This window comes from Tamandua tetradactyla, chromosome 23, assembly GCF_023851605.1.
Source record: "Tamandua tetradactyla isolate mTamTet1 chromosome 23, mTamTet1.pri, whole genome shotgun sequence".
NCBI lineage: Eukaryota > Metazoa > Chordata > Mammalia > Pilosa > Myrmecophagidae > Tamandua > Tamandua tetradactyla.
The window spans coordinates 55,696,534-55,717,280 of NC_135349.1; the positions used below are offsets into that span (position 1 = coordinate 55,696,534).

Below are 20,747 nucleotides of genomic sequence, written 5' to 3' on the forward strand. Positions count from 1 at the left end.
CTGGGGTGAGGATGGGGGCCCAGGGGTGGGTGGGAAGGGCTTGGAGCTGAGGGGTGCAGGCTGTTCTGAGGCTGCCCCATGGCACAGCGCTGGAGCCCGGCTGCTGGACGCTGGGGTCGGGCACCCTCCCTGCCGCTCCACAAATAAAAAGCTTTCCGGGCTCTAACCAGCTGCCCGCGTCCTGACACAGCCCCCCTCTCGCGCCCAGGCAGGCAGCACTGTCGGCCCTCCCAGCCCCCCCCGGCCCTGCTGAGTCCGCGCTTTCTGCTGTGTACACTTGAGGTCCAGCCTCTCTGGTGTGGACTTTCTCCCTGCGGATCTATAATTTCTCAGAAGAGAAGCTGAGAATCAAAGCTCAACCCAGGGAAGGGAGGCCGCAGCTTGGGGGGCAGTAGGGGCACAGGCTGCAGTCAGAGAGTCAGGGGAACCCACCCTCCGCCTCACCCTACCTAGCCCTGGTCTTGCCTTCTGTGCCCCTTCTAGCACCTTCTAAACATGTGCTCACGTCTCCTAGCAGAGCCAGAGGAGGGTCCCCTGGGGATGCAGCAGGGGGTGGGGGGTGGGGTGGAGGAGCAGTGACAAGGTGGGGAGGGAAGAGGACCCGCAGAGCGAGGGGCTGCAAACAGAGAGGGTGGGTGAGGGGCCCCGGCTGCCCACCGCGCCCTGGACACTCACGAGCCTCCTCCCACCTGGCTGGGGGCGGACCTCAGGCTGGGCCAGGGCCCAGGTGTACCTGGCAGGGGCCTCCATGTGCACAGGGCCCAGGCACGGGGTGGGGTGGGGTGGGTGGGGGGGTGGGGGGGAATGGAAGTCAGAGGCTGCCCGCTCCCAGGCCACTCCCCCACGACTCCCAGGCCACTCCCCCCACTCCTAGGCAGCTACCCCCTCCCAGCAAGCTCCCCCCCAGGAGATTCCCCCACTCCCAGGTGGCTCCCCACCTCCTAGGCCGCTCCCCCCTCTCCCAGGTAGCTCCCTCCTCTCTCAGGAGGCTCCCCATCCCTCACAGGCTGCTCCCCCCTCCAAGGAGGCCCGTGGCCCGAGCCGTGGCCCGAGCCCCGAGGTCACTGGCAGGGTCAGCGAAGCCAGAGAACAGCTGCTCTGCCAGGCATTCCTAAAAGAGGCCAGGGCAGTGGCCAGACAACGGCTGACCCTAGGGTCACTGGCGAGGCTGGGGCTGGGTGACAGACAGTCCCTGGCAGGGGGGAAGGGGACGAGTGGTTGATGTCCCCAAGGGGGAGGGGTAGGTAGTAAGAGGAGGTGGTCCGGCTGAGCTGGAAGTCGCAAGGTGCCTCTTAACCCTGGCACGACGGCCAGCCCAGGCTGAGGGTGCAGGACCCCAAGACCCCTGGAACTGCTGAGCACCAAGGCCTCCTCCCCTGGACTCCCCAAATGTGCCCCAAGCACCTGCCCCTCAACCCCAGGAGCCCCCGGCAACGACCCAGCCCCCACCCTGCAGGGGACAGGACGGGGGACTCAGGCTTTTGCCCCCGGCAGCTGCGTCCTGGCCCTGCAGAAGGGCTGGGGTGGATGCAGCTCCCCTGCCGCCCCGGGTGCTCACCGCACTGCGGGCCCGGCACGAGGGGGTTAAGGGCAGCCAGGGCGGCCGCAGGCGCTGGGCGCAGACGGGCGGCAGGAGGCCCAGACGGCTCGCTGCCGGCCTGAGCACGCGGCATGGCCCTGAGCAGAGGTGAGACACAGGCGGCCTTCCAGCCAGGGGGCCCTGCACTCTGGGGGTGCCGGCCCTGGGGGCCAGCTGGACGGAGAGGCGGGCGGCCCAGGCCCTGCATGCAGAGCTGCTGCTCCTGGGGGCAGGCAGGCCCCCTCTTCCCGCCCAGCCCCGGGTCCTGGGAGGGCAGCCCAGGCAAGGGCGGGGGACTGGGGGGACGGGATGGCAGGTTGAGTCCCTGGCCCTGCACGAGGGTGGGGTGCAGAAATGAGGCCAGGCGGCCCCTCACACCCCCATACCGGGGCTGCACCCAGGACCCTGCTGGAGGAGCCGGGCTGGGAGGGGTGCCTCCTGCTTGGTTGGCAGCCCCCTCCCTCGGGTGGGGCAGCCCCATGGTGTCCTTTCACATCCTGAGCCTCTGCCCCCACCCCTGGACCCCGCACCCTGGGAGGAGGGCTGAGGGCTGCAAGACACAACCGACCCTGGGGAGGCCGTGGCCTGCACCGGCCCCTCTCCACCCACCGGGGGCCAGCAAGTGCCCAGGACGGGCCACACACGCCTGGGTGCAGGCTGGGCTTAGTGTCCCCTGCTCCGCCCGGCCCTGTACAGGCTCTACCTGGGCAGGGCTACATGCCCAGCTCACTGTCCAGTCCTCTAGGGCCGCTAGTAACCATCCACTCTGGCCTGCTCCAGAAGGATCCAGCAATGGGCAGACCCTGGGTGGGGCTCAGCCCGGTGCCAGGGAGCCAAGCTGCCAAGGTGTGAGAGCAAGGAGGGGACTCTGGCTGGGAGGTGCCCCTGGGGCCCTGCCCAGCCCTGGCGCTGCTGCCCGCAGCGGTTCACGGGGCTCACGGACTCACGGGGCTGCCCTCGCTGCAGGAGGCCCGTCTCTGGTGGCGCTGCTCGCGTCCTGGGTGCTGCTCAGCCTCGGGAGCCTGCAGGGAGCAGAGCCCGGAGTGCCGGGGGTCGCTGAGAGCCTGCAGTGCCCGGCCGTGTGCACCTGCAGCCTCGACACCGACCCAGACGCCGACATGGCCACGCTCCACGTCTTCTGCAGCTCCCGGAACCTCTCGCGGCTGCCCGATGGCATCCCGGCAGGCGCCCGGAGCCTGTGGCTGGACGGCAACAACCTGAGCGCCGTGCCCACGGCGGCCTTCAGGAACCTCTCCGGCCTCGGCTTCCTCAACCTGCAGGGCAGCAGGCTGCGCCGCCTGGAGCCTGATGCGCTGCTGGGCCTTGGCACGCTCGGCCACCTGCACCTGGAGCGCAACCAGCTGCGCAGCCTGGACGCCGGCACGTTCGCGCCCACGCCCGGCCTGGCCTCCCTCAGCCTCAGTCACAACCTGCTGGGCCGCCTGGAGGACGGCCTCTTCCGCGGCCTGGCCCACCTCTGGGCGCTCAACCTGGGCTGGAACGGCCTGGCCGCGCTGCCCGACGGCGCCTTCCGGGGCCTGGCTGGCCTCCGCGAGCTCGTGCTGGCCGCCAACAGGCTGGCCTACCTGCAGCCCGCGCTCTTCTGCGGCCTTGGCGAGCTCCGGGAGCTGGACCTCAGCGGGAACGCGCTGCGCGGCGTCAAGGCCGGCGTCTTCCCCAAGCTGCCCAGGCTGCAGAAGCTCTACCTGAACCGCAACCTCATCGCCACCGTGGCGCCCGGTGCCTTCCTCGGCCTGAAGGCGCTGCGCTGGCTCGACCTGACCCACAACCGCCTGGGCGGCCTCGACGAGGACGCCTTCCCCGGCCTACTGGGCCTGCAGGTGCTGCGCCTGGCACATAATGCCCTGGCCAGCCTGCGGCCCGGCACCTTCAAGGACCTGCACTTCCTGGAGGAGCTGCAGCTGAGCCACAACCGCCTGCGGCAGCTGGGCCCGGGCACCTTCGAGGGCCTGAGGCAGCTGGAGGTGCTGACGCTCAACGACAACCAGCTGCAGGGGCTCCAGGCCGGCGCCTTCCTCGGCCTCCCCAACCTGGCCGTGCTGAACCTCTCAGGCAACTGCCTGCGTGAGCTCGCGGAGCAGCCCTTCGGCGGCCTGGGCCGGCTGCACAGCCTGCACCTGGAGCGCAGCTGCCTGGGCCGCGCGGGCCCACACACCTTCTCGGGCCTGGCAGGGCTGCGCAGGCTCTTCCTCCGCGACAGCGGCCTCACGGGCCTGGACGAGCTCAGCCTGCGGCCGCTGCCCGAGCTGCTGGAGCTGGACCTGACCGCCAACCTGCTCACACACCTGCCCGCCCAGCTCTTCCAGGGCCTCGGCAAGCTCGAGTACCTGCTGCTGTCGTGCAACCGGCTGCAGGCGCTGGCGCCCGGGGCGCTGGAGCCGCTGGGCCGCACCTCCTGGCTGGACGTCTCGCACAACCGCCTGCGGGAGCTGCCTGAGGACCTGCTCGCGCCGCTGGGCCGCCTGCGCTACCTCGACCTGCGCAACAATTCCCTGGACACCTTCCTGCCGCCGCCCGCCGGCCTGGAGCGCCTGTGGCTCGAGGGCAACCCTTGGGACTGCGGCTGCGCCCTCAAGGCGCTGCGGGACCTGGCCCTGTGGGCACCCCGCGTGGTACCCCGCTTCGTGAGAGCTGCCTCGGACGGCGACGGCCTCCAGCCGCCCAGCTACGCCTACAACAACATCAGCTGCGCCAGCCCACCTGGCCTCGCCGGCCTTGACCTGCGCGACGTGGCCGATGCCCACTTTGCTCATTGTTGACCCACTGCTGGGCTCCGCCCTGGCCAGCGCAGGGCCCCAGGGGGCTGAATCTGAGGCCCCCCGCCCCGGGAACAGGGGTTCCTGCGGCCTGGCTGTGCCCCCCCATGGTGTGCGGCCTTGGGTCCCCGGGCCTCCCCGCACCTGGCCTGAGGGCCCCAGCTGGTGTCAATTAAAAGCAATTAGCAGACCCCCTGCGCGCTGCAGGCCAGGCTCAGGCAAGTGGGGTGGCGGGGCGGCAGGGCCCCTCGGCGCCTGCAAGAATGTTCCTCAGAGTCCCCCCGGAGTAGCCACCCTGGCAGACCCCAGTGTTGGTCCCTTGCCCTGCTGGGGCTCCCCTCCCTCGCCCCCTCTGCACCCCCTCCCCACCCCGAAGCACTGCTGCATCCCTCCACTGCCCCTGGAGGGACGAGCTTCCTGGCTGTCACCCCCCATGTCGCCGTGGCACCTCTTCCACCCCTTGTCCCAGAGGTTCACTGGGCCGGCCCACTGCAAAAAGGTGCAGGAAGGTGCCCTTGGGTTCGGGAAGGGCACCCCAACTCGGCCGAGCGCCCCCCCACGTCTGTGACCCTCACAGCCCTCTCACGCGCACTCGCCCACAGGTTCGAGGACGAGCAGTGAGCCTCGGGATGGGGGTACACACCAGACCACCGGGGGCCGTGCCAGAACGATCTAGAACAACGAGACACGGTTCCGCACCGCAGGGCGGGGCTATTTAATGGTAGGGGCCGCTGGGGGTCAGCTGCCTGGCCCCAAGGGCCCTCTGAGCACGTGGGGCCGCACGCCTGGTGGGGCCGGGCCTCCTGGCAGGCTGCAGAGCGCCCCGCGGGCCACGTGCCTCATCATGGCCGCATCACAGGGGAGGTGGGCACGGCCAAGGTCTCGCTCTGCTCTCTGCCCACTGGACAGTCTGGGGCAGCCCTGGAGGGAGCTGCAGGCAGCAGGGACCACAGCCAGGACCTTGCCCCCTCAGCCTTTGGTCTTGTGAGCGCTGGTCTCACATGGGGAGGGTCAGACGGTGCAGGGGCCCAGGGGGCTGCTCCCGCCAGGAGGGCTGAGGGCGTGGCCCTCCAGGATGTGCTGGGCAATGGACGTGAGCGCGGGGAACGCAGGGCTCTTTGGAAAGTCCTGGATGAAGTCGCCACCCTCCTCCAGGCTCCTTGTGAGCTGCGGGTCCAGGGGAACAGAGCCTGCAAAAGGGGGTTGTCGCTTGGGGCACCCCATGGGAGTGGGCCTCCATGCACCTCCTGCTGCCCCAGCAGGTAGCCCCACCAGGACAGACAGACACGCAGGTGGGGACAGCAGCCTGTCCTGCCTGCCACTCCTGGGGGCTGCCCATGGCCTCTCCCGCTCGCGGCCAGCAGCTTGGACCCAAGTGGGAGATGGAGCCTGGAGGGGCTGCCGTCCTCCGTGGGTGCCTGCTGGGCCTCGAGAGGGTGAATCTCCAGTACAGGGTCCCAGGGGGGCTGAGGGACTCACCTAGGAAGGGGACGCCGGCGTGCTGGGCCAGCTCCTTCCCACCTCCGGAGGAGAAGACATGGCTGCACTCCTAGGTGGCGGGGACAGGGCCATGAGGGCATGATCTCTGCCACTGGGGCTGGACGCGGGCTTCCCTTCCCCTCTGCCTGGACTTACCGCACAGTGCGGACAGACGAAGCCGCTCATGTTCTCCACAACCCCGAGCACGCGCAGCCCCGTCTTCCGGCAGAAGGTGAGCTCCCGCCGCACGTCCCCCACGGCCACCGCCTGCGAGCCGGGCCCCAGTGAGCCGGAGCATGGGTGCCCCCCACCCGCCCCCATGAGGCACCCACGGACCTGCGGCGTGGTCACCACGACGGCCCCCAGGGGCCCGTGGGGGCGCAGGGCTTCCAGAGCTGAGAGGTGCTCGTCTGAGGTGCCCGGTGGTGTGTCCACCAGTAGGAAGTCCAGCTCGCCCCAGGCCACGTCAGACACAAACTGCTTTATCAGTGCTGCAGAACGAGGCGGCTTAGGGGCACAAGCCTGTGTCCTCAGAGGAAAGGGCCCCAGGATGGCTGCATCCAGGCTGTGGGCCCTGCTGGCCTCCCCCATGGAGGGGTACCTGGGACCCCTTACAAACTGCCGGTGGGGGGATGCCCCTCACAAACCATGAGGCAGGCGGAGCTGTTCCTGTTTCCATCCCACCTGCCCCCACTGGCCTGCAGCAGCGAAGGGTTGAGGGCCCTGGCGTCTCACCCCTGCCTCCCTGCCAGGCCGCGCCACCCTGCTAAATGGGGGCGGGGTGCGGTGCCCACGGGCCCACGTGTGCTGAACCTCACCCCATTCCTGCCACCCTCGGGGTGCCCCAGCAGCGCCTGCGCCGGCCGGAGCTCTCAGCTCCCTTCAGGAGGGCCTCCCCCAGGGGTCCCCGCGCAGGCCGCCTGCCCCGCTTCACCATCCAGGTGACAGGCGCTGGCCCATCACGAGCCACAGGGCCTTTCCTGGGCAGAGCCAGGAAGGAGCTCCCGAGCTCCGGCTCCCTGACCCCGAGGCGGCCCGCCCCAGCCCGCGCCCCTACCGCTCTTCTTGGGGCCCCGCCACACCACGGCCTCGGCGGGGTTCTCCAGCAGGAAGCCCACGGACATCAGGCAGATGCTGCGGTCGCGGTCCAGGAAGACGGGCACCCAGCCGCCGTCACACTGGTGCACCGCGCGGCCCTGCGCGCCCAGCATGCGGGGCACACTGGGGCCGCACAGGTCCACGTCCAGGATGCCCACCTGCGGGGCGCAGGTCAGCAGCGGGCCGCGCGGGGACCCAGGGAGCTCGCGGGCCCGGGTGCAAGGGGGCGTGGCGTCGGGCGGGCGGGGCAGGGAGGGCGTGGCATCGGGCGGGCGGGGCAGGGGGCGTCGGGGAAGGGAGGGCGTGGCGTCGGGCGGGGCTCACCTTCCTGCCCGCGTGGCGCAGGGCCAGGGCCAGCTCCGCGGTGATGGTGCTTTTCCCGACTCCCCCCTTTCCCGAGAGGACCAGCAGGACGTGCCTGACGCCGGCCAGGTTCCCATGTTCTTGTGGAAACACAACACGGGGCTTCAGGGGCGCGCGCACCCCAGGGCCCCCGCCCCACAGAGGTCCCCAGCTCCAGCGCCGCCGCGAGGGCTGTGCGCGTGTATGTGTGTGTGTGTTCACGCTCGCACGCGCGGGGACGGTCCGAGCCCAGGACCACGCGCCCCTGCTCAGGCGGCAGCGGGAGGTGCAGCCTGCACCCGAGACTCGGGGCTGCCCGGTGGACCGCACTGACAGGGACCCTGGACCCGGTGGCCGCGGCCCAGCCCACCCAGGCCCCTGCTTCCCCCTCTCCCTTCCCACAAGTCCCAACGCCCCCAAACCACCCCGAGCCCAGTCACACAGCCTGGGCCACCTGCCCACACCAGGGCCCCAGCCCCTAGAGATGTCCGCAGCCTCGGCCCTGCCGCGTGACCCACCCTCCAGGCCCACGTCCCCAAGGTCTGCCTGGGTGGGGGTCCCGGGGTCTCCTTCCAGCCAGGGAGCAGGGCCCACCGGAATGCGTGCCCAGGGAGGTCCAAGGACGTCAGGACCACAGGGTGCTGCAGGGGCCACTGAGTCCCGAGCCCAGGTGCAGCCTGGGTGTCGCCTCCAACCCTCCCGCGGGCACAGCGCCCAGGCTGGCAGGGGCAGTGCCCCTGACACGCCCCCACCCCCCGCCCCCACCCACCCCTCCATGGAGGTGGCTTCCAACTCTCATTTCTCAAAGTGGGTGCTGCTTTCTGTATCTTGTATCGTGAGCTGGGTGGCATTGCCCCCTCAACTTTAAAGACACATTAGGGATGTTATCTCTTTATCTGCGGGGCACTTTGCAAATATTTCCAGTTTGCCAGTTACTTTTTTCCTTGGTATAAGATAATATTTTTGGCTACTTCAAAAATTCTAGGTTTATGCACATCTGTCAACATCTTTTATTCTTCTGAGCATTGAGTCATTGTTAGAAAGCTTTGTCCTATATGCAGGTTCTGGAGGAATTCACCCATTTTTTTCTTCTCCTAATTGTTTTTTTTTTTACATTTAGCTCCCTGGTCCAGTTTATTAATCCAATTTGTCGAGATAATTTTAAATGTTCTTTCTGTAATACTTGTCATAGTTACAGTGTTACATTTGGCTTTATGCCTGAGACTTTGGATGCTTGATAATAACTGCTGACTGAAGGAAAAGGGACACAAAGCTTACCTGATGCACAACTGCACAAAGAATCAGAGACAGGCGCTTCTCACGAGACTGCATGAGAAGGGGACATTTTATGGATGGAAGGACGGAGCTGAGGACATGAGGGCAGGGAAGCGGTCACAAACCTGGCTGAGGGATCAAATCAGATCCCTTGGGGGGAGGGGGGGTCCAGTTTCTTATGTCAAGTAAACGACGTGCCGGTTATAACTGCCCCTGACAGGCTGTCCAGCGTGGGGAGGTTATATCCCCTCCTTCTGCTGTAACTTCCTTCTCAGTAAAACGGGGGACAGTCAGGCAGTCTCTAAGGTGCTTTTCACCTCTTAATGTTCTAAAATTCTACGAGAAGATAGAAGAGACCCAGGCAAGAAAAAGACAAGAGCAGGCCATTTAAAGATAAGTATACATGTAGGAGGATAAAGAAATTAAGAAGCAAAAAATCAAGAACCGAGGATGGTTTCTACAGATTTGTTTTCAATTGACTGAATAGGAAAGGAAAAAAGTTAACGTGCAAAAGTATGTAATATTTCAAAAGGGAAAAAGCGAAAAGAAAAACTAAAAAGTAAAACCGTAGGTAGCTCCCAAATTTTACCTGAGAATTTCCTTTGTGCCCTATGTGTATTTTAAAGGAAGTGAATCACATCAACCTTCCACTCGAGCTGGAAAAGTTCATAGATGGATTATCAACAAAATGCATTGGTTAAGTGCCTGCTAGATGCTGAGACTGTGCTGAAAGGTGCAGAGAAAGAACAGAAAGCAGTATCTAGTTTTACGTGGGGCAGTTGTAAAAAATGTACTATGTGTAAGGCCTTTTTAATCACATTGCCTTAATGGGACCAATTAAAAAAAAATCTACAGCCAGATTTATTGAACATAAAAGGTTCAACACAGAGTAGCCTGGAACTTCATTCTGTTAGGTCAAGCCACAGAGTGTCAAAAGGCAGCTCATTCTTAAAATAAAAAGGAAAACGCCCAATGCACGTTAAAGCAATGGCCCAGCTATGGCGCCCTGACAGTCCAGCGGCTAGTCCACACGGCACAGCCAAGCCCCTGGGAAGGGCCGGAGGGGAGATGTGCAGCATCAGGAAGCCATTTTGTGCACTGCCACTGCGGCCCACTGTGGCCCTATTGCAGGGCGCGTGATCTGACTCTAGACAAACCACAGGACGGTCAGGTCAGCTCAGCCTCTCGCTGGGCTAGAACAGGTACCACGTGCCCACGTGACAGCCGCGATGAGTCTGTGCACAGGACCATGTGGACAGAGTCTTCGCCGTGTCTCCCTCACCCCGCCCCCATCCCCAGGTGCCCGCCACATGGCACGGCCCCCATCTCCCACCCAAAAAGTTGACTCAAAAATGAATCAAAACCCTAAATATTAAGAGCCCGAACCATAAAACCCCTAGAAGAAAATGAATGGAAGCATCTTCAGATTCTAGAATTAGGCAATGGTTTCCTGGATTTTATACCCAAAACACAATCAACAAAAGAAAAAACAGATAAATGGGATCGTGTCAAAATTAAACACTTCTGCACCTCAAAGGACTTTTCTGTGAAACTAAAACCACCACCTATGCAATAGGGGCAAATTTTGGAAGCCACATAGTAGAAGGAAATCCTTCAACCCAACAACAAAATGGCAAACAACCCAATTAAAAATGGGCAAAAAACCCAAATAGGCATTTCCCCAAAGAGGATATACAACTGGCCAGAAAGACATGAAAACATGCTTATCCTCATTAGCCATCCAAAAAAATGCAACTCCAAATCACAATGTGACATCATTTCACACCCACCAGAATGGCTACTCTTAAAAAAACAAAGTTACAACTATTGCAGAGGATATGGAAGAACTGGGACAGGGGACCATCGCTGGAGGGAGTGTAGACTGGTGCAGCTGCTGGGAAGACAGGTTAGTGGTTCCTCAGGAAGCGAAGTTTAGAGTTGCCATATGACCCAGCAATCTACTTCTAGGTATAGCCCCAAGAGAACGGAAAGCAGGGACTCAAACGGATATTTGCACACCGCTGTTCACGAGGGCATTATTCGCAATTGCCAAAAGATGGAAGCGATGCAAATGTCCATCAAATGATAAAGGATAATCACAATGTGATCGGTACATGCCACGGAGTGTTATTCAGCCTTGAAGATGAACGCAACTCTCATACATGCAACAACAGGGACGGACCTGGAAGACGTCACGTGGAGTAAGTCAGGCACAAAAGGGCAAAAACTGTATCATCTCACTGACAGGAAAGAATCAGAAGCAGCACATTCATGGTCAGAATCTAGAATACAAATTACCAGGGACAGGGTGGAGGTAGGGGATGGGGAGTTAAGGCTTAAAATAGACAAGGTTCTTAAAATTTGGGATGATGGAAACGTTTGGGTAGGGGATGGCGGAGATGGAAGCTCAACCTTGTGAATCGTTTTCCAGCCCCGGATTCCACACGGGAACGCGGTTACAGGGGGGTCTTAGGCAGCAGGTATGTCACCACAACAGACGTTTACAACTGCCCAGCGCGAGCTGTGAACCTTACATGAGACCATGGACCACGTCTGATAGCACGGTCATAAAAACGTGCTTTCATCACTGGTAACACACGTGCCACACCAGTGCCAGGTGATAGCAGGTGTGCACGGGAACCCTGTGTCTCACACGTGGTTCTTCTGTAAACCCACAGCCTCTCTAATGAAAAGTTACTTTAAAAAAAGGAAAAAAGAAAGAAAAGCCGCACGTCCCCGGGAGGGAGGTGAAGAGCCGGCGCGGACAGCCTCTCCCGGCGGCCCTAGGAAGGTTGGACCAGCCCCGGGTGATCCACGCCGAGTGCGCAAGTTTTACCCGCGAAGCCCCCGAGACCCGACGTCGGCAGCTCTTCCCTGGTTCCCAAAAAGGCCTCCATCGTCCAGACTGCAGCCAGCTCACCCCCGGTCCCCCGGTCCCCCCGGTTCCCCGGCCCCCCGGTCCCCCGGCTCCCCCGGCCCCCCCGGCCCCCTGGTCCCCCCGGCCCCCTGGCCCCCTGGTCCCCCCGGTCCTCCGGCTCCCCATACTCACCCCCCGCCCCCTGCATCGCGCCGCCGCCTGCGCCTCGCGGCTTCCGTCCGCCTCTCCTCGCGGGCCGCCCGCCTCCCGGCCAGAGTGAAGGGCTTTCAGGCCAATGGGCCGCGGGAGAGCCCCCTTAGCCAATCAGACCGCCAAGACGTGCTCGCGGGTTCCGGGGCCGCGGGCGCGGCGGAAACAAACTCACTTCCTTGCGCGCCTCGGAATTGGAGACCGTCCTGCGTCCGCGTCCAATGGTCGCGGAAGTCTTGTCTCGGACGGCGTCCGAGGTGGCCAGTGGGAACGTGGGGTTAAGATTGACGGGTCCAACAACCTCTCGGCAGGAGGCGCGTCCGGTGGGGCACGCCTTCCTCCTGAAGCCGCGAGAAGATGGCCCGCCTCCTGCAGCCTTGGCCAATACGGCGCGGGGGGCGGGTCGCTGGGCGGGGATTGTTTACGTCTCGCTCGGGAGCGGTAAGTAGGTCACCGCGCGGGCCGGGCGGCGGCGGCGGCGGAGCGGCTCGAGGTGAGCGGCGGGCGGCGGGCGGTCTCTCCTCCCCGGCCACGGCCTCCCGGGTGCGCCGCGGCTGTGACCCGGCGGGCCGTGCGGGGCAGCGCTGCAGTCCCGGGCGAGGGCGGCCCGGCCCTGGCCTTTGTTCCCCTGGGCAGCCCGAGTCCGCGCCCGGCGCCCGGGCTGTGCGGGTCGCCCGCTGCCTGCACGGCCCACGGCGAGAGGCCCGGCCCTGCCCGCCGCAGCTCGGGGAGGAACTTCCGGGAACAGTCCCCGAAACTGAAACTCGCGGGAGTCCCGGAGCCGGAGCCCTCCGCTCTGCGCGCCGCGGCTACCCGGGCGCCTGGGGGATGGAGTCGAGCCGGCGCTGCGCGGGCAGGTCCAGGCGGGACGGGGCACGGAGCGCCGGCCGGTATGCAGAGAGAAGAGAAGCTGCCTCTGGGCCTAGAAAGCTGCACCTGCTGGGGGCCCCTCTACGGCCGGCCGGTTCTCCCTCCGGGGAAGCAGGCTCGCCCCCCGCCGGCTCTTCCAGGCCGTGGGTAGGACGGGAGTCACCGCGGCACTCCAAGTCGGGCAGGGGACTCGCCAGGCGAAGCTGCAGGGCCAGCTTGCAGAATACACACGGGGTAGCAGGAGCTGGTCCCCTGAAACCAGGCCAGCGTGGCTTGGGGAGGCTGAGGGGAGCCCGCGTTCTAGCCTAGGAACCGCAGAGCCCTGCAAGGACTGGACAGTGCGCGTGAAGCCGGAGGGGACGAGGGCGGGGAGGCCTGTCGTGGCGTCCAGGGCGGAAGGCGCTGGCTCAGACTGGGCGGAGGCCGTGGAGGGGGCTCAGAATGTGTCCTGAAGGTGGGGTAGGCAAGCCCTGGGGATGCCGTGGCTTGGTGGGGCATGTGGGGTGGCCAGGCTGTGTTGGGAAGGAGGCGTCAGGGATGACTCCCATGGCACTGGCATGAGGAACTGGGGATGGTGATGCCATTTGCCAAACTGGATGGTGGAGGAGGAGCAGGTCCAGTTTGAGATGCCCAGGGGGTATGACGGGGTGACAGCTGGGTGTGAGGCTGAGTTCTGAGAGAGAAGGGTTGAGAGAGGCATCCGAGAGCCAGGGGCATCTGGATGGCATTTCACACCCTGTACCTAGGTCTCATCCAGCTGTTTGGATACTGGAGTGAGGTACGTGCTTGTGAGGAAGGTTCCAGGGCCCTGGCTTGGCAGCCGTGTAGATCCGTTGGCACAGCCCACTGGGGGCAGTTGAGAACTTGCTGGGAAGTGCCACAGGCACTGTGTACAGGTGGAGTGGGGTCGCTGGCAGAGCTTCTCATGGACCACCTATCTTACCTGCTCAGAACCCGTGTTTCGTTACAGATCCTCTCCACCATGGCCAGGCGCCCCCGGAGCAGCAGGGCATGGCATTTTGTCCTAAGCGCGGCCCGCCGAGACACCGATGCCCGAGCTGTGGCTCTGTCCGGCACCACTGACTGGGGTTATGACTCTGATGGGCAGGTAGGTGCCAGCAGGAGAGGTGGGCACAGCTGGGCTCAGGGGTAGGGAAGCCATAGGCAGCTGTTACCTGAGCCAGAAATGAAAAAGAAAGATGCTCCAGAGGCCAGAGGACTGCCCCAGGTGTGCCCTGCCCAGCAAAGTTCTTGGCCTCTAGAGAGGGCCTGACAGGACTTCAGCATTAGTGCCACATTTCCCTCTCTGCACTTCCTCTGAAGACTGCAGGTCATGGGGGGGTATTTAGTAGGAGGTTCATTCAACAAAACTTGCCCCAAAGGTGGCACTGATTAACACGTGTCATTCCCCAAACAGACATAGGCTTTATATTCTGTGCTTATGCATAGAAAAAGAACCTTGATTCTTTAAGATCCAACTTCTGCCCCTTGCTCCACACAGTGCACCCCTAAACCTGGGGAGGTGTAGTCCGTAGGGTTGTCCAGAAGAGAATTCCAGTGTCTGTCCTCCCTGCAGGCTTTGAGGTCGTAGCCCTTTGTGGATTGGAGTGGCAGGATGTGGCCTTTCTCCCAGCTGGGGAAGGGAGAGGCGGGGAGGGGGGGGTGGGCTGGGCCCTTGGGGAGCTTGGCTCCTCTTTCCCTGGGCCCTCTCCTTGGGGGTCTGGGCCCTGTTCTCTGCCTGGCTGAGCCAAGAGGCCTGGGCTCATCTGCCCAGAACCAGTGCCTTTGCTTGGCTGGGTGAGGACAGCTGGACTTGGGCACTGGCCTCTGCTGGGGCAGTCGGCAGGGCCTTGGGTCCCTGCCCAGGTGGGGAGCCCCTGGGCTGCATTCCTATCCTGCCTCCAGCTCACACTGACTGTGGCACCTTGAGCAGCCTGTTGTCCGTGTGTGTGACCTGACTCAGATTGAGCCCGAGAGCAGGCACGTGGCCAGGGCACAGGTGTCTGACGCACGCATGCCGCCTGTCCCTGTCACCTAATGGGCCTGGAGGCCCTGCGTGTGGGGAGGTGCGTCACGTGCAGCACCAGAAGGTGCCAACAGGACATGCCTGACCTCCTGCCTGGAGGGAAGGTGCCTGTCCGGCCTCTAGTGGGCCTGCCTTGCCTTTTGGGGGGTGGCCAGGCCCTGCCGGTAGGGTACAGTTCTTCAGGCCTGCCATGCCTGTCCACGTGGCTGTCCTGTTGTCCTAATGTCCATTCTTGGTAGCGCCAGATTCCGCTCTGGCACTAACTGGCTCCTGCCTCACGGCTCCCTGTGGCTTCTCCTCCCAGGGGACTGCACCCCCTCCTGGGGCTTGTGGGCTGTCTGTGTGGTGCGTGCTGCCAGGTGGCCCCAGGAAGGCTGCTTCTGACTCCTTTCTGGGTGTCTGACCCCGACTGGGGCCCGTTTCCTCGGCTCACTTAGCTCACTCGTGCACCTGGTTCCCTTAGCTGTAGGCCTGGCCACGGTGCTGGCCCTGGGGTGCCTAGGAAATTGGGGCACACTAGGAAAGACACAAGGTGGGGAGGCAGATGGTAGGCAGGACAAGCGAGAATTTCAGAGAAGTGCAGTGAAAAAAGACCATTCCTGAGATGACCGGGGTGGGGGTGGGGGCTGCTGTGCAGAGGTCACAGGCGTGGCTGGAGGTGGTGGGGAAGAGCTGGCCGAGGCGGGCCCTGGGGTCTGGCCAGTCTGGAAGGGTAATGTGGGTAGCTGCTCAGTGCCTCACGGTTCACTTGGAGTCCAGAGTGGGGCGGTGCAGAGCAGCCTGCGTGGCCTCCACACTGGGCACCTGGACCCCCCAAGGCAGGTGGGTGGGCAGCCTGCCAGGAGGGTTGGGGCTGCACTGGCCACTGGCACATGCTGCGCTTGGCCTTGGCTCTGCCCGGCCCGAGGCCTCCTGGAGGAGGGCCCACCCCAGGCTGCTTTGTCCTCACAGGAGAGGAGCCGGGAGGAGCAGCACGGTCTCGCCGGGCCTCTCCAGGGCCCCAGGAGGGGGGCATAAGGGCCAGTGCCCAGGGGGAGCCCAGCTGCCTCCACTGAGCTGGGGGTGGACTTGGCACTCGGGGTTCCCCTGCCGCCCTGGGGCCCAGGAATGCTGCTGGCTGAGTGTGCTCCTGGGGCAAAGGCCTGAGCCAGGGGGAGGGCAGGGCGGCCCCCGGGGGACTGTCAACAGCCGGCCCTTTCCTCCCAGCACAGCGACTCGGACTCTGACCCCGAGTGTGCGTCGCTGCCGTCGTCCATCCCCAGCGCCGTGCCTGTTACCGGCGAGTCCTTCTGTGACTGTGACGGCCAGAGCGAGGCGCCCTTCTGTGGCAGCCTGCACGCCGTGCGCCGTGGCAAGGACTGCCGCTGTGGGGAAGAGGACGAGTGTGAGCCCCTGGCACCTGGGCCGAGCCCGCGGGGCGGGGGGCGGGCAGGGCCGGCAGGATGGCCACAGCCGGGCCTTTCACCTTACAGACTTTGATTGGGTCTGGGACGACCGGCACAAGTCCTCGGCCACACAGCTGAGCTGCGACGACCGCAAAGTCCACTTCCACACGGAGTACAGCTGCGGCACAGCTGCCGTCCGGGGCACCAAGGAGCTGGCTGAGGGCCAGCACTTCTGGGAGGTGAAGATGACCTCGCCCGTCTACGGCACGGACATGGTGAGTGGCTGGCGCCTGGGCGGGAGCTGCCTGGCTCCTCGGCGGCCGCCCCCTCTGCCCGGGCCCCTTGCTCCTAGATGGTGGGCATCGGGACGTCAGACGTGGACCTGGACAAGTACCACCACACCTTCTGCAGCCTGCTCGGCCGCGACGAGGACAGCTGGGGTCTCTCATACACGGGTGCGTGCAGGGGGGCAGCGGGGGGCTGGGGGCAGGGCTGCTGGGCTCACCCCGTCGCTGCCCCCAGGCCTGCTCCACCATAAGGGAGACAAGACGAGCTTCTCCTCGCGCTTCGGCCAGGGCTCCATCATCGGGGTGCACCTTGACACCTGGCACGGCACGCTGACCTTCTTTAAGAATAGGAAGTGCATAGGTGAGGGGTGTGGGGGGCCCCTTTACCTGGGAACCTCAGGGGCGACCCTGAAGCCTCCGGAGAGCCCCAGACCCAGGCAGCACCCCGAGGCCGGGTGCACACGCCCCCTCGTGGCCTCACCTTGGTCTCTTTAATGCACAGGCCCATGAGGGCCAGGGGAGGGGTGCGGGGGCGATGGTGCCCCCACCGGTGCTGTCCCCCGCAGGCGTGGCGGCCACCAGGCTGCGGAACAGGAGCTTCTACCCGATGGTCTGCTCCACGGCGGCCAGGAGCAGCATGAAGGTGATTCGCTCCTGTGCCAGCCGCACCTCCCTGCAGTACCTGTGCTGCTACCGCCTGCGCCAGCTGCGGCCCCACTCGGGAGACACGCTCGAGGGGCTGCCCCTGCCACCGGGCCTCAAGCAGGTGCTGCGCGACAAGCTGGGCTGGGTGCTGAGCATGAACTGTGGCCGCCACAGGCCGCCTGCAGCTGCGCCCAAGCCGGCCAGCGTCAGCAGCCCCGAGCCCAGGCCCTGCCAGAGGAAGCGCTGCCGGCGGACCTAAGTTATTTCCCAATGAAAACTGCCTTCTTGGGCTGGGACAGCCGTTTCCTCCGTCCCTTCCTTCCGGCCGCAGGAGAGGGAGGAGTTGGGCCAACGTCTCTCTCTGGGGTTGTCCAGCTTCCCCAGGTGGGAGGAGCCCCTCGGCTCCCTGAGCCCCGTGGGGGTGACCTGGGGGTGGCAGGGCCTGGGACGCCCGTCCCTGTGCGTCCCTGAGCAGGGCCCTGTCAACAGCCTCATGCCCGCTCCTGCTGGCCGCCTCGTCACTGGCTTTGCATGTTGCCCGCTGCTCCGTCACCGGAGACTGGAGTCCCGGTGATGAACGTGGCACCTCTGCACCGCCCCTGCAGAAGCTGTAAAATTAAACGAGTCCAGACGAGGCCATGGGGCCTGGGTGTTGGTGCCTCTTTTCCGCTTGTTCTGTGCCAACAGAAGAGTTGAGTCCCGATCCCCTTCCCCAGGGATCAAGGATTTGGGCTCCATGCCCCCAGGTGCCCAGGGACTTGTGTGGTTGTCAGGGCTGGCTGCTCCTGCTGCCTGGGGGGGGGTTTCCCACGGGGCCTGAGCCTGCGGACAACATCTGCAGCCCCCCTAAGGCCCCCATCTCACGTCCTGGCTGATAAGGAACTCCTTGGAAGTTCCTTCTGGGTCATTAGCACCTGCCCTGCTCCCAGACCTCCCCTCACACTCAACTTGGGGTCAGGTCCAACCCAGATGGAAACAGGCCTGCCCGAGGCCCTGCCGTGCCTTCGCTCCAGGCTGAAGGTGCAGGACTCCCAGGTTTCCCCACTGTGGGTGGCCTTTCCTGTTCCCCATCCCAGCCCCGTGAGCCCCCATCCCAGCCCCGTGAGCCCCATGCTGCCGGGCTGGGGGCAGGAGGTGCCATCAGGAGCCCAGGTCCAGCAGGAGGTCAGGGTTGGTGGTGGTCAGGAAGAGGCAGATGCGGCGGGAAAGGTCGGGTCCCAGCCTGCGAGGTCGCAGGCCCTCTGGCGCTGTCACGGGGAGGTCAGCCAGCAGGGCCAGCTGTTCCTGCTCGGTGCTGCAGGCCACGTAAGCCTAGGACAGGCAGGGAGGTGGGCAGGAAGCCTGGCCCAACCCCATCCCCAGGTCTGGCTGGGGGAGTTTACCTGCTGAAGGAGGCGGGGGGAGGGGAAGGCAGCCACAACAGCCTCGGCCGCGGCTGGGCCCACTCGGTTAAACTGGCTGATCTGCCTGTGCCAGGCCCTCCGCAGCCCCGTGCCATCTCGTGCCACGCGCTCCCCCCCTGCCCAGCGTCCGGCTGTGCAGAAGGAGAACGCCTGGGCCTCCCGGTATCGCCTAGAGACGGGCGGAGCACAGGGTCCTTCCAGAAGGTCCATGCTGCTCTGCTGCCCCTCCCCTCCAGCCTCCATGAAGTCTCAAAGAGGTAGGGACACCCACCCCCTGCCAGCCCCTCCCAGCCAGGCCCTGGGTGAGGGAGGCGCGTACTTGTAGGGGCGCTGGGCCAAGGCTCTGGTGAAGGCGCACACGTGCTCACTCAGCTCCTGCCAGGATGCCACCAGCAGTACGTCCAGCTCCGCCCAGAGCTGTAGGAGCACCAGGGCCTGAGGAGCAGGGAGCCGCAGGGTGGGTCGGAAGGCTCTCTGGGAGACACACTGCAGCCAGCCCGCGCCAGGCTCCAGCCCAGTCTCACCTCCTCCACCTGGGGCCAGCCGACGGCCCCCTCGGCACCAGTCACTGCTGGGCTCCCCTGCTGGATCCCCTGGCCACTGGGCTGGTGAGACCTGAGCAGAGGTGGATTCTGGCCCCACCCTCCTTGGGTTCTCCGGCTTCCCCCAAAGCCTACCCAGTGGAGTCCCAGAAATACCACCCCACCTTCCCTGGCTCCCAAGGTCCCTCCCAGAGGAAATGAGGGTGAGCGGTACCACAGGTAGGCATCCAGCCCGATGACGGCCAGGTGGGGGCGGGCGGGGCTTTCGGGACAAATCCAGGGCACCGAGCAAGCTGGGTCAGACCCCTGTAAGCCAAGGCTGTGTCCACACCCAGCGCGCCAGGCTGGTGTGGGCCTCCATGGTGTCAGGGTGGCTAAGAAGGCCTGTGGGCACGCTTCCTCCTTCGTGGGCCACCCCTGCGCCCCCCAAGCCAAGGTCTGGCGAGGCTACAACAGGTGCTTGAGAAATGCTGGGTCCTGGATGCTGGGACTGGGCAGAAGGTCTAACTGGGTAGCGCTCTGGCACAAGAATCACACGTGTTTTCCACTCCAGGCAAAGGGAGTTGCACAGCCAGTCCCAGACCCTTCCCTCTTGCCCGCACACAGCCTCTGCCTCCCACCTTCCATATTGCCTGGTCCCCTAGAAACAGCTGTGGCTCCCACCTGTTCATCTCACCTGCTGTCTCTGTGGTTTCAGAACAGAGCAGCAGCTGGGGCTGCCCAATGCACTCAGGCAAATACCCTCCCCCAGGAGCAACGACTGAGCCCATGAACTGAGAAGGACCCAGCCTGTCCCCCAGCCCCCCCAGCACCTGGGTCAGCTGGGCAACACCCTGCAGAAACTCCCCTGGTTCCAGCAGCAGCAGCACTTCCTGCTCGTTCTCAGACCACACCTCCGGGGGCACCTGCTAGGACATCCAGAGGCATGACTGCCCACCCTCAGCCTGCAGATTCAGGCCCTGCCAGGACCGCTCCACACCAGCACCACATCCTGGCTCCTGCCAGGGCCAAGACCAGCCGTGCTCCGTGGGGCCAGCGGGAACACCGACCACACGCTGTCACGGGCATGGGGGGTCCTCAGCAGCTGGGACCAGGCTCTGGAGGCAAAGGCCCTAGCCCTGCGCCCCTGCCCTGCTTCCTCCTGCCACCCAGATGATGTTTCCAGTTCTCAGAGCACCTCTCTAAGGGCAGGCACCTTTCGGGACGGCTGGCAGTATGTGACATCATGCCCATAAGACATGGGATGCAGTGGGGTGCTGGGCAAACCCAGGAAGCAGGAGCCCTGCTGCTGCAGGTCACTCACGCTGAGGGGGCAGGGGTCGGGCCTCACTCTGCTCCACCTGAGACTGTGGGCCTGAGGCTGGGGCTCGATGAGGTACTCGCAGCCCAGGGCGGCCAGGGCCTCCTTCAGGATGTCCGCCCCAGCGTCTTCCAGGATGGCTGGACCAGCCCCGAAGGAGAGAGACTGTCACCCCCTCCTTCACCGCCACTGGGGGAGGGGGGGCCGGCAGACCCGCAGCCTGGCTGTGCAACGCAACCTCCCGGACATGCTTCTGACGCACACGCTGATTCCCGACCGGCTCTTGAGTGCAGACGGGGTCCAGACCCGGCAATCCGCATTTCTCACGAGGTGCCAGCCGGGAAGCAGGCAGCCGAGGCCCCGGGAACCCGCCCCTAATGGGCCGAGCTCAGCCCCAACGCCCGCGGTCCAAGCAGGGTGCAGGCAGGGCCCCGCACCTGGGTCCACGCGCACCGCCAGGCGCCGCAGGGCTCGCTCGGGCCGAAGCAGCCGCAGTGCCTCGACCGCCGCCCTGCGCTCCTCCGCCGGCTCCCGGGCCCTCGCGGGAACCTCCGCGGGGACGGGGCCCTCGGCGTCCGAGTCCGAGATCTCCCAGGTCGGGGGCCGTCGGTGGCCCCGGCGCGAGCCCGCAGCGCTCCCTGTCCCAGCCCTCGCCATGGCCGGCCCGCTTCC

General features: G+C 64.8%; 4 protein-coding genes and 1 long non-coding RNA gene across 15 annotated transcripts; 2 read left to right on the plus strand and 3 right to left on the minus strand.

Annotated features, from left to right (window-relative positions):
* Positions 1–1,626: 1,626 nt before the first annotated feature.
* Positions 1,627–4,546, plus strand: IGFALS (insulin like growth factor binding protein acid labile subunit). The gene is made up of 2 exons (XM_077140346.1): positions 1,627–1,687; positions 2,546–4,546. Exons 1-2 carry the CDS (start codon positions 1,672–1,674, stop codon positions 4,357–4,359), a joined length of 1,830 nt encoding a protein of 609 aa, XP_076996461.1. The 5' UTR covers positions 1,627–1,671; the 3' UTR covers positions 4,360–4,546.
* Positions 4,547–5,042: 496 nt separating this feature from the next.
* Positions 5,043–11,910, minus strand: NUBP2 (NUBP iron-sulfur cluster assembly factor 2, cytosolic). Of its 4 annotated transcripts, none has more exons than XM_077142234.1 (7): positions 11,600–11,910; positions 7,258–7,376; positions 6,893–7,091; positions 6,172–6,326; positions 5,992–6,102; positions 5,836–5,905; positions 5,043–5,546 (listed from the first exon to the last, which is right to left on the minus strand). In XM_077142234.1, exons 1-7 carry the CDS (start codon positions 11,613–11,615, stop codon positions 5,368–5,370), a joined length of 849 nt encoding a protein of 282 aa, XP_076998349.1. In that variant the 5' UTR covers positions 11,616–11,910; the 3' UTR covers positions 5,043–5,367. The 4 variants fall into 4 exon arrangements, with proteins under 4 accessions (XP_076998349.1, XP_076998351.1, XP_076998348.1 ...); XM_077142236.1 differs by having other exon boundaries at positions 11,793–11,864; XM_077142233.1 differs by lacking the exon at positions 11,600–11,910 and adding an exon at positions 11,387–11,469.
* SPSB3 (splA/ryanodine receptor domain and SOCS box containing 3) lies at positions 11,255–17,500 on the plus strand. Of its 8 annotated transcripts, none has more exons than XM_077142227.1 (7): positions 11,255–11,341; positions 13,458–13,595; positions 15,720–15,897; positions 15,986–16,173; positions 16,251–16,353; positions 16,421–16,546; positions 16,752–17,500. In XM_077142227.1, exons 2-7 carry the CDS (start codon positions 13,470–13,472, stop codon positions 17,087–17,089), a joined length of 1,059 nt encoding a protein of 352 aa, XP_076998342.1. In that variant the 5' UTR covers positions 11,255–11,341; positions 13,458–13,469; the 3' UTR covers positions 17,090–17,500. The 8 variants fall into 8 exon arrangements, with proteins under 8 accessions (XP_076998342.1, XP_076998343.1, XP_076998346.1 ...); XM_077142228.1 differs by lacking the exon at positions 11,255–11,341 and adding an exon at positions 11,801–12,058; XM_077142231.1 differs by lacking the exon at positions 11,255–11,341 and adding an exon at positions 12,029–12,110.
* LOC143667703 (uncharacterized) lies at positions 13,893–15,274 on the minus strand. The gene is made up of 2 exons (XR_013168142.1): positions 14,651–15,274; positions 13,893–14,120 (listed from the first exon to the last, which is right to left on the minus strand). It is a non-coding gene; the product is annotated as an uncharacterized LOC143667703 (long non-coding RNA).
* On the minus strand, positions 15,278–20,732 carry EME2 (essential meiotic structure-specific endonuclease subunit 2). Its single transcript, XM_077140324.1, has 10 exons — positions 20,513–20,732; positions 20,079–20,215; positions 19,588–19,680; positions 18,990–19,081; positions 18,758–18,848; positions 18,553–18,668; positions 18,213–18,402; positions 16,667–18,141; positions 15,979–16,523; positions 15,278–15,877 (listed from the first exon to the last, which is right to left on the minus strand). Exons 1-8 carry the CDS (start codon positions 20,730–20,732, stop codon positions 17,971–17,973), a joined length of 1,110 nt encoding a protein of 369 aa, XP_076996439.1. The 3' UTR covers positions 15,278–15,877; positions 15,979–16,523; positions 16,667–17,970.
* Between the last annotated feature and the right edge of the window lie 15 nt (positions 20,733–20,747).